The sequence below is a fragment of the Triturus cristatus genome, chromosome 12 (genome assembly GCF_964204655.1).
Source record: "Triturus cristatus chromosome 12, aTriCri1.1, whole genome shotgun sequence".
Taxonomy (NCBI): Eukaryota; Metazoa; Chordata; class Amphibia; order Caudata; family Salamandridae; genus Triturus; species Triturus cristatus.
This window is the reverse complement of record NC_140595.1, coordinates 844,405,075-844,417,152: the sequence shown is the minus strand read 5'-3', so window position 1 is coordinate 844,417,152 and position 12,078 is coordinate 844,405,075. Positions and strand designations below refer to the sequence as shown.

The 12,078-nt window shown below is 42.9% G+C and overlaps 1 protein-coding gene across 1 annotated transcript; it reads left to right on the top strand.

Moving 5' to 3' along the window:
* Positions 1-1,850: 1,850 nt before the first annotated feature.
* Positions 1,851-7,980, top strand: LOC146783051 (uncharacterized). Its single transcript, XM_085636787.1, has one exon. It carries the CDS (start codon positions 2,181-2,183, stop codon positions 4,347-4,349), a length of 2,169 nt encoding a protein of 722 aa, XP_085492913.1. The 5' UTR covers positions 1,851-2,180; the 3' UTR covers positions 4,350-7,980.
* The last annotated feature ends 4,098 nt before the right edge of the window (positions 7,981-12,078 follow it).

The following is a 12,078-nucleotide window of genomic DNA, read 5'->3' as shown; positions in this document are numbered from 1 at the left end:
TTTGGACGACTTTGAGGGATTTCTTGACTTTTGTTGTGAACATCTTGATTCGGTGTACTTGTTCAGATGAGAATTGCCTGCATAATAGTATTATGATTCTTTTGGATTGTTTACATTTTAGGAACCTTCCCCCGATGAAGGGCTGGTCCCGAAATGCATTGGGCTCAAATGATGGACTGTATTGATATGATATCTGTTGAATAACCATCCAAAAAGTGTGACCGTGAAACACTATATGTTTTGGTGTGATTCCATGATAATTAAAAGATTGGACACACGTATGGGTAAACTTGTATTTCTTGATAGAAACTACAATAAAATTTGATTTCGGAGTGATCAGTGGGGACGTTCTTCCATGTGGGGAGGACACTATTCTGTTTATTCTTTTAAAGTTCTACACTTTCCCATCGCTTAGTTTCACAGCATTTTTTTTAAACCCCATGTCACTCAAAAGGTCCAGTAAATTGGCTCTCATCTTTTCTTACCTTCCATGATTTCTTGACCTTAACCCACATTCCTACAATAATGCTAGAACCACTTACTGATCCTTCTCTACAATCATACTATGATTTGTAACTTCTAGGGTGTCCTCAGTTTTCTGCCTTATCTCGTTCATATCCAGATTAGGCGAGGTGGATTTTGCATGCCATGAAGGGTTACCCTTCATTCTGGGTAACCTACCCCTCATAATTTCAAAAGGCGAGTGACCTATCATATCACTGCTAGTAGTTCGGTTTATCCACACCGTCTTGTGAATTTGTAATTCCTGACCAACCTTTCAACAAAAATGTCCAGCCCTAGCCACCAAAACCCTTTCTTGGTGGATTGTTTGGTTCGTACAATACCCCTATGTCCTTCATGACATGGCATAGCAACCACACGTCTCAGTTTGTTTTGGTGGAACCGCTCTATCACTTCTCAATATAATGTCATTAACATAAAACAGTTCATCTCTAATCTCCCAATAAACTTCTTGAATCAGATTTCTGAGCACCTATAGTGGGCCATCCCTTTTTCATGAATTTCAAAACATCTTGCAGTATTTCCTCTTTAGCTTATGCTCTCAACCATACATCTTCTTCTATAGGGGGAACACCATCATCATGAACTAATGCTAAACCGCTTACGGGCGAAAATTCACCAGCCTCCAAACCAGTTACAAAAACTGCTGCTTTGCCGAATCCATGTAGGCTTCTGTATGAAAATCCCTAGTAGCATCATGTGATGGTTCGGGACGGTGGTGCTCCACCTCGTCGCCAAGATTGTTAAGTAATCACTGGACAAAAAGGGATTACTTGTGAAGAAGTCTGTCATTCAAGGGTACCACGTGAAGGCGCGGCCTCTCTCAACAGCTAATGCCCGCAGCTGCCACGGGGCTCACTCACCAGTCCCAACTGGAATTCAGAGTTTGCACAGTGAGCCTGAGGACTAATGTAAAAGTAAATACTACAGCAACCTTACTTGAAGTTCACAGACATGCTAACACATCCAATCCAGGGTGAAGATTCACAATATTTTTTAAATAAATGTGTCTTCATTATAGTTTTTTCCCACCTGAAATTACCCCAATTTCAATACATGTCAATGGGCAAAAAAATCCCGAATTTATTTTTAAAAAGCTCCCTCTTTCCTGCTTCCAAACATAGGTCATGGGTGTGCATGGGCACCCTCGACTCAACGCCCTACCCTATGAATGGCCAGCAAGCCTACACTTTGCAAGATTGACAGGTGTCAGTCGGACCCTCTCACTGGACAGCTTCCGTCCTGTCCAAAGTAACGACCAATCATGGGACGGCCTACAGAGACGTCCCACCCTCGCACGCACACTTTGCGTCGCCTGATCCTAAAATGGCCGTCCGTTGGACACCGCCCTGTCTCGTTCCTTTGCCAAGTGCGTGAGCCGTCAAGGGGCAGCCGTGCGCGGCGTGCCGGTGATCCGGAAGTGAACCTGTAGGTCTAGCTGACATCCTCCCGGGTAGCAGCAAGCACCGAGGCTGCCTGCGGAGTCACGAGCGCCTCCAGCCGCATGTCAGGAGCCCCCGCGGCGGCAACAGCACCCCCTGGGAGCAAGGGGCACGAAGCGCTCCCCGAAGGACACTGGACCTCATGCCCGAGGGCTCTGGGAGCAGGAGCGGACCAGCGCGCACGGCCTGGGGCAGCCTCGTTACGGTTCATCGGGCATGCAGCACCAGGGGCCTCCCCCCTGCTATCCAGGGCGCCCCCTGCAGCACTGGGGGGCCTTCGGTTCGGAGCACCCTTCGGTAGCGGGGCCGAGGACGGGCTGCAACACCGACCAGGCCCGTGTCAGTGCCCTCATGGCACCCTGGGCCGCCCACGGACTCCCCGGTGCCACGCACGGGCTTGGCTGCGCACCTCGGGCCCATGGCGGGGACGTGCAGGGGTCGTTTGTGCCTCGCAGCTACAAGCCACAGAGGGAGAACTGCATCTACCCAGGCCAACCCTGCTCCCCCCTTCGGCGCCCGACCAGGAGGCCGTCGCCGTACTCTTCCATGTCTAGCAGTCGTTCCAGCAGGAGCTGGTCATCCTACTCCTCTCGCTCGAGGAGCTGCTCTTCTAGTGGAAGGGTGAGAAAATCACGCTCTAGGGGGCGCTCTCCTAGAGGAAGGGTGAGAAAATCACGCTCTAGGGGGCGCTCTCCTAGAGGAAGGGCAAGAAAATCTCGTTCTAGGGGGCGCTCTACCAGTGGAAGGGCGAGAAAATCTCGCTCTAGGAGCCGCTCCTCAGATGCACGGGTAAGACTATCCCACTCTAGGGGCCACTCTCCCAGTGGAAGGGTTAGACCATCTCATTCTGGGAGCCGCTCTTCTAGAGGACGGGCAAGACTGTCTCACTCTAGGGACCGCTCTCCCAGTGGGAGGGTGAGAAAATCTTGCTCCAGGAGCCGCTCTCCCAGTGGAAGGGTTAGACAATCCCGCTCTGCGGGTCGCTGTCCCAGTGGAAGAGTGAGACAGTCTCGCTCTAGGAGCAACTCTCACCAAAGGAGGGAGAGAAAATCTAGCGGTAGAAGTGGTTCACCATACAGTAGGGCTGGGCAATCTAGCTGTAGGAGTTGTTCGCCACATAGTAGGGTCAGACATTCTGGCTCAATGGACAACTCGCCCCATGGTAGTGCCATACAATTCAGATTCAACAGTCACTCGGCTCATGGTAAGAACGGACTATCTGGCTCTAGGAGCATCTCTCACAGTGGTGGGGCCATGCAATCTGCCTCTGGGAGCTACTTGCCCCATTGTGGTGCTAGACGATCCAGGTCAAGGAGTTACTCACCTCGTGGGAGCGCTAGACCCATCAGGGGCTCCAAGCATGCACATTCACGCAAAATGAGTGGACCATCATCAAAAGTCTCAAAGTCCACAGCAGAACTGAACTGGAATTATTTTTGCGTCAAGGTAATGAATTTGCCACTTGAATCTCCGGACAAGTTTATTCTTAGGAAGATCAAAAACAGATTCAAGAGTTTTGGAAATGTAATCTCTGTAGCGCTCCATCATGCTGAAGACCTTCGTTTTGTTGTGGTGGTGTACAAAAGTCAAGCAGAGCAGATAAAAGCCCTTGGAGCTAATGGAGACCGTTTATTTGGACACCCACTTTCAGTGACAGTCTATAAAGGATCTCGATCACAGTATCTAACTTCGGGGGGGAAAAAAACACAGGCTTCAGTGCCCCCTGTGAATAAAAAAAGGTTCCCTGGCTCACACCGGGTCCCAAATACATCTCCGTCACTTCTTTCTGTTGAAAAAGGCGAATCTCCCAGACTGTACTTCGAAGAAAGTAATGACTCCGAACCTCAACCAAGCAGGATGCTCTTTATCAGTAACCTCGACTCAAACATAACAAATCAGGATCTCTTTGTGAAATTTGGACGTTTTGGTGAGATTGTTGACGTTTACATCAATAGTCTGCCTGGTGCTGCTCGCCAGTTTGCTTTCTTGCAGTTTGCGCTTGTTTCCTCCACAGCTTCAGCAATTAAAGCAATGAATGGTTCATTCTTGGGGAAGTGCCAGGTGGCTCTAAGCTTTGGTGCTATCCAGCCCACAAGATGTGTTTTCGTGGAAGGACTGTCCTCAAAACTCACAAAGGAGTACTTAATTCAGCGTTTTAGTGAACATGGGGCTGTGGAAAATGTGTTGTACGGTCGACAAAGAGGTGCAGCTCTCATTTTGTATGTAGATGAAGTTTCTGCACGAAAAGCTGTGAAAGTGACAAGAAGTCTAAAAATTACAGGGGACAGGATAATGATGGACTTTGCAAATGACAGTTTTCAGTTGCACTTTTGCCAGTCCATACTGGCAACCGAACGAGATGCACAAGACTTCAATTGTGTGTGATTTTCTTTTGTGGCTGATGTTAAAGATCCACCAGGACTAGTTCTAATAATATTGACAATTCTTTTCAAAAATGTTTCTTTTATGTTGAAAAGTTTATTGAAGTTTGTTCAAAAACAAATGTTTCTGCAAATTGGTAACAAATAAATGTTTGAAGCTATATGACATTTTCTCACACTATTTAGGTACACAGCTTTCTACTTTTCTGTCCACTTTTTATTTAAAAAATGTGTGTTTTATTTCGGTGTAAAGGTTCTTCATACAAGTAATGGTAGAGATGTGTACAGTGTCAGAACACATTAGTGGCCAAATTTGTTTTGCTTCCTCACAGGCCATGCACTTATTTCAATAGATTATTTTCTATAGCAGGACACAATTTCTTGTATGGCCAGGGATTTATTTAAGTTGGAGAGTGCATTTGGAGCAATGTTGTGGCTTGATCACTCTTCAGACCTGACTTTAGGAAGTAAGTTTGCCACTAGATGAATAATGAATATTATTTATTGCCTGGCAGCTGGATAAATGTCTGTGTATCTAGTCACTGGCCATATAGGGCCTTTCCACTTAACCAACCGCATTATGCACACCATTTGTTCTGCAACTAGCATGGGAGCCAGCTAAATAATACTCTACTGGCTGCCAGTTGCACAAAATCCTTGCTGTTTATACAACAGCCATATACACCAGTCATATTCTGTGCAATTCAAACGCCTTCTGTTTAAACAGCAAATGCCCTATTTATATGGTAATCTGCTTGATAAGTGAACAATCCTTTTCTTTGTATCTGCTGGTTTAATATGAAAACCAAGCCATATTCCAGTAACTTGACATATTGCACACATTTTTCTGGTGTTTAACCAGCTGCCAGTTACTAATAACATCATTATTTATGAGGTTGCAGGTTTCTAATATTTCAAGCTGTTGTATTAAATTGAGTGGCATGTATTTGTAACCTTCCTGTAAGGAAATGCCATGTAAGGTATGCACCAAAGGCACACTGTCGGAAAATTGATTATTAGTAGGACCCCACTGTGATCCATTGATGTGACTTAATTATGATATGCTACCTTTGCTAGAAATTCCACCTCTGTCTTTTCCCTTCTCTCCCCTCTCAGCAGAATGTGAGTATGCATATGCCTCCTCCACTGCAGTGTGATGTGAAGCCTTTCTTCACTTCACACTTGACATAGGCAGCCTAGTCTTATGCTTCTGTCCTGCCATTTGGGTATTTCTACACGTCTTTACAGTGCAAAGGTATGTGGCTCGAATTGTCCCTCTCCCCTCTTTTTGTGATACAAAGTGGGCCACCCTATGTGGTGGGCAGAAGCCATTTGAGCCAATTCCACCTCCAAAGTGTTAACGAGCACAATTACATCTACAAGTGTGCTATAGTACATTTGATTATACAATTCACGATGTCATTTATTGAGCTCTGCTCATGGTGGATTAGTTGTGCAGATTTCTTAGATTTATTTCACACTGTAGAAGAAATTATTTGTTAATCACACACCTAGAAGTTGAGAGTTGCCCTATAATCTGATGAAAGCAATACAGCTGTGCAAATGTGCTTATTATACCAGGATGTAGGAATGGGTTCTCTATAATAACTGTTGGTCGGAGTATTCTATAAAGATCGCTTTTGTCATGGTTTATAAGATCGTAGGTGGAAGTTAGATCAAGTCAGTCAGTGAGGAAAGATCATCAAACTAATGTTTTGCATCAGGAAATTTTGATCGCAGGTATCATGAGTGAAATTGGGTATTTTCCTGCTTCTGTGCCCAGAAATAACACTCAGGCCTTGAAAAATCTTATCCTCTTGCTGTGGCTGCTTAGATTTATTGAGGTCAAGTGGTTGAATTCATGTGCTCGGTCTTATTGGCAAGGAAATTCATTTGAAAATGACTTACTTGGAACTTCTGGTAGTTTGGCAGGTTTGAAATCACATCTTTTATGTGCTAAGATGTCCAATCACTCCATTGATCAACGCATAGAAATGCAGTGCTCTATCATGTGTAAGTTTTTTATGTATTTAAATTTGAAGGCAACTGATCACTTCTACTAATGGCATAGTGTATATTTTAATTATGTGTACGAATGCCTGCATGAGCTGCTTCTTATAGCTCGATGGGGATGTAGAGCAATCAGTCAGACATCTGATTAATGTCATTTGCAATCCCCACAACACTTCATATGCTAAGATTGGGAATAAGGCCAAGAAAGCATAGTGCGAGTGGTTAAAAAGCCTGGTCATTCTGATAGGCGAGCAGATTTGAAGTAGAGTCCAACATACGTCCGCATTACTACTGCCATTCTAGGAGACTTGAGGAATAGTCCCGTGACAGGATAATCTGCAAAAGGCCCATAGGGCTGGACGAGCAGCAGTCACTTGAACATGTGTACTTTTGAAAAGCTGGCAGGGCTGGTTTAGATTGTCACTTTTCAATGAAAGATGAAAAGTGCTGTGTACGGTCTAATGCATATCAGGATGATTTCTGTTGTCTCAGTCTTGCATCTTATTCTGTCAGACCTAAGACTCTCTTATTATTTAATCCAAACAACCGCTGCATTTTTAACTGAGGGATACCTAGGACCTATTGAAAGGTAACAGATAATTTTTACCCAGCTAAATGGTCCCCATTTTTCGAAGTTCCCAAGTATAAAAGGCTGAATGGAACTGTCAGGCTTAGAACCTGTGGCCATGGAGTCAACAGATCCATGCAGTGTATGCATTAGTCCACCGAGCCCTTACCTTTAGCTTAATGTATCAATTTTTCCAAATTGAAGCCTTGTACATTAGATAAACATTTTGCTTCTTCTTTAAGAGCAGATGGGTCTAGTAACTTTAACAAAGTTACTTTACCTGTAGTTCTGGTGACAGTTTTATTGTTCAGGTTTCGTGAGCTAAATGTTGGTACTTATACCCTGCCAAACTACAGAGACCGTAGTTGTAAGGGGACTAAGGTACGTTTTACACATTGAATTCAGTGTTCTAAGATTAATCGATGCAAATGTGAAACAAGGATCTCAGTGCAGTTTAGGGCTCTGGGGTAAGAAAGTTGAGAGAGAAGGTATTTCTCGGGGACCAAGTATACTTCTTTCTTCAGGACACCAGTTGACATAAGTGACTGCATTGAGAGATACGTCACTAGCATTTCAGCGTAGACCCATCTGCACTGGTGGAGTCCTTGCATTGTGCATTACTGCTATTTTGGCATAAACCAAAGTGTATTGTTTCTATTTTTCTGCACTGTTTGCACACTGAAAACTTGTAGTGGTGGTTCTGTTTGAGAGATTGGGATCCCCTGTTCTTTTATAATTTCTACCCCTTTTAGCAATATGGTAGACCTTTTTTGAGCATCACAGTTTTATATAGTTTTCCCTATAAATAATTTAAAACTGGGCATTGCCTCTTCTACAGTAGCCTCGGATCTGTTCTTATCACTTACGTTAATTGCATAGTAGGACTTTTAAGAGCTTGAACTTTTTTTTTTATGCTGTATTTCACTGATTAACTGAATTGCTGTTTACCTTCTGTATTATTTTATATGTGAATTAACTGTGTTTTATTGAATTTTATACAGGTTATCTGTTATACTTGTTGCAATATACTGGGAAATTAAAGAAATATTCCAAACCCTTTTCCCCATTAAGAGCTCCTTAAAGATGAACACTTTATGATGTTCGAATTACTAGTGTTGCTGTTGCTTGCATACTGATGCTCCTCCACGGTTCCAGAAAATAGGTGCCCCTAGTGCAACAAAAAGTTAAATGTTTCTCAATTGACAGCAAAAAGGTCTCTATTGAGACCATGCTAGGCAACAAGTCAGTACCGCATAAATCACCTACGACTGACACTGCTACTGTCAAGATCTTAGTAATTTGACTTCATTAGTTAACAAAACATACTGTTTAGAAATTGAGGCTTTTGAGGGGGATTAGGGTCTCTTCGAACTTGAAAATGAAAATTCTGTATTTTTGCTCTTCCTGTTAAATGTGTAAGGGTTTACCCCCTCGGGTTTAAGGTCTTGCCAGTTATGAAATTAGCAGCAGATAGTAGCCTCTTTCCAGTTGGGATGTCCAGTAGTTTCTAAGCTGCCTGAGCTATAAGGAGGTCTTTACCATGAGCCTCTTTGGGATAAAGGGTCGCATATATCCAGCCCAACTCATAACTTGCTGATGTCACTGATTGTCTTCACCCTTGTTATGAGGCATGGTTATATGTGCCACCCGTTTCCCCCCCATCAGTTTACCAACTTTGGGTATGCAGAGGTGTGAACAGAAGCGTTATAAGTAGAGACTATTCTATGTGAAGCTGCAAATTTCATAACTTTTACACACTTATATACTTTCTTCCTCTCACATCCAGCACAATTTACCCCATCAGTGGGGCTGCATTTTCCTTCTGTTGTGTTCGTATTGTTTTTTTTTTTTGTTTCAGTTGATATTTGATGAAAGAATGCTACAAAATGTATGGGCAAACAGGAAGTTGGATGAATCTGCAGTTGGTAAAAAAAAATGTAGTTGCTATGTTATTGAAAGCACTTTTTGGCAAATTGAGTATTTTTGACCCTAAAACCTTAAACTATCTCAAACGTTCTGGTTTGACGATATGTGATACTGAAAGGTCACAAAAACATGTTTGCTTAAATCTGAGCATGTGAAGCTTATATTAAGCTCATTGCAAGTGTGATAGAGAGTAAAATAAGCCTCTAATTGAGATGAGGTAACCGAAACCGAAGATAACTGTGGATTAAATAATTGCACCATGGCAATAAATATTATGTAGGAAAATGTAAAGCTGGAAAATATTCTGTTTTCAGAGGCCAGGAAGGTATGCAAGTAGCTTTTGCTAATGGTAAAAAGAAAATGTCATTGCCTAACAATAGGTGATAAATTGGCAATGTACATGGTGACTGCCATGGAAGGGAGGGGTTTGGAGCCACAGAGCACCACTATGAAGCACGTGGCATTTTGATATGTTCCAACTGAGTAGTAGGAATAGCAGCCATCCAGAAGAAGCAGTGTTTGTGCACAAGAAGAAAACACTGTAGAACTTTTTGACTTTTGTAATTCCTTCTTTCCTGAAAAGACAAAAGCAGCTTTTTATACTCATGAAACTACTGAACACAAAGGAGGTGTTCTAAATGAAGCCATGTAGAATGTACAATCCTAAATTCTGTGAACATAATGGAATTTAAAAATAAGTTAGTATATATTGTATGTGAAGTATTTTAGTTTTCATGATGTGAATCGCTACCTTACTTTTGGCTTTTCTTCAGTTGTACTGCATCCTACATTCTCCCCAGTCTTCCGAAATATAATTGCCAGTAGCTTTATGCTTGTTTATACCCCTTACTTAATCCTGCTGAGCCCCATAATTGTCTGCTTATCCCTCCTGTATGCTTTTGGGCCCCATAAACATCAAGTGTCTCTCTCTCCGCCAGTGCTCTGTCCTGCTTTTCTGCACTTTTCAAGAACACACTACAGTATGGCAACTAATTGCAATGCGTTTAAAAGCACTACTGTGAAAAAAGCAAACCATCCATAGCGATCAAACTATCCTTGGTTCCCAACTCCTCTTAAACATGAAAATGCCCAGTTTGCTCTCGGCTCACCCTTTACTTTCCACCATTCTACTTTGTTCTCTGCAGTCTCTCTCCCAAATACTTCACTTAAGAGATTGTTTTTACATGGCTTACTTAAATAGCTGTGCTCACCATAATTGCCTTCCTATGGCCTTCAGTATGATGAATCACATCACCATGCTAGTAACTCTTCACCTGTTATGAGCACCCAAATGGTTCTCATCAAGCCCTGACACAAATAATCTGCTTTCTATTGATCACCCCTACTTTGAAGTGAGAGTCTGGTGATGTTAGGGCCATGGTTCATTTGATGGCCAAGCAATCACTTGTGCATAACAAACACGTTATTTACATCTGCACCCTCTGTCAATCGTGTCACCCTACCCTGATGTACTTAATGTCCGCCACGTTCCAACAGGACCCTTTGAGTTCTCCTTCATTCTAATTTGTGAGTGGAGCCTTTTATCACCTCCTGTGTGACAGCAGGGGGTTGTTTACCAGTCCGAGAAGATCAGGGGCCTGCTTGTTTGCCAAACCCCTGCTTAACACAATGTAAGCATGTTTATTCACTCCATCACGCTCTAGTATGGCCCCCCTTCAATATTCATTCTCCCCCCATGACAAAATACTCTTTATCATCCACACAATCTGTAACATCGCTAACCATATACCCACTTCTTTTAAAGACCCACATAGTTAACTGTCATGTAGTAAAACCTCTTGCGCTAAACCCCTTCTGGTGTTCAGTGCTCTGTTTGTCCATACCCAAATATAACTGTGCAAAGTCTAGGTTTGGGTCTTTCAAACTTATGTGACACCATCGTTGGGATACCCTCCTCAGTATATGCTGGGCAACTTCCTCAATTTCTGAATTAGTTTACCCCCAAAACAGACCTCTCCCGATATAAGGACCCTCATTCCTCCTAAATATCTCTCCTTAACCCGCCATTGCTTTGATATGTTAATACTACTATATAAGCTTGCATGTATTGCACTGTATTTCTTATGTTACAAACTATTGTCTCCTCAAGATGTATATGTATGTAAGTAACCATTCAAACAGTTATTCTCTGAAGTGTGTGTTGCTAGTTATAGTTCAAAATGTTAGTGCATCTGATTCATGCATATAATTTGGGTGTAAATCATTTAGGAAGAGACAGTAGAATTCTTGAATTTGTTCTTCCCATAAGAACAAAAATGAACTAACACGAGTATTTAATTCAGCCATCATTATAAAATGCTTTTTTCTGATTGTGATTTTGTTAGCGATGACAATGTTCCTAAACGGTTTCTTTATTATACGGTCTATCTGTCAAGGTACAGTCTTATTGCAATGTCCTGTAAAAGTAGATGTGGGGATGCAAGTCATTTGTGGGTGTTGAGATCCATGGGGACCACTCTAGATTGTAACTGTTAAAACTTGTTTTTTGTGACCGGTTTTGTATTAATCATGTACCAAGCATTGACCCGTTACCATACTGTAGGAAATGGGGGTCTCTAGTTGTCAAGGGTTTGCACCTTTGTCCAAATAGGGACCCTTCTTCCTAGTCCGGATAAGGGAGTTACACTCCTAAAATAACCCCTGCTCCCTCCCTTGGTAGCTTGGCACGAGCAGTCAGGCTTATCTTACAGGCAGTGTATTAAGTATTTGCACATCAACAGTAAAACCGTGTAAGCACTACAAAAGGACACCACACCAGTTAAGAAAAATATCCAATATTTTTATATACTTAAGCCAAGACCAAAAACGATAAAAATCCACAATACAGTACTTAAAAATCTTAAGTTATCAAAATATGCTTAAAAAACAGTTCCTTGATGTCGATAGCTCCGTCCAGGGCTATCACAGCGTCATGAGCAAACAAATCCAAACAGTTTTGGCTGACCGTGGTGTCGCTGGCCAGCTACAATGTCGGGGAAAACCCGCAAACAGTACCTTTTAGGAATGCAGGGTGTTGGCGACCTCTTGTTGAGCTTCCAGAAGCACGTTGTCCGCAGGCGTCGGTTTCTGAGATTGGTGCAGGAGTTGTCGGGGCCCTTGAAGTCGCACGTGTTGCAGATCGAACTCCTCTCTGTTGAAATCAAGAGCTTGGGTGCCAGGTGCAGCGTGCGGTGCTCTCAGGTCACGGTGCGAGCAGTGGCTCGTG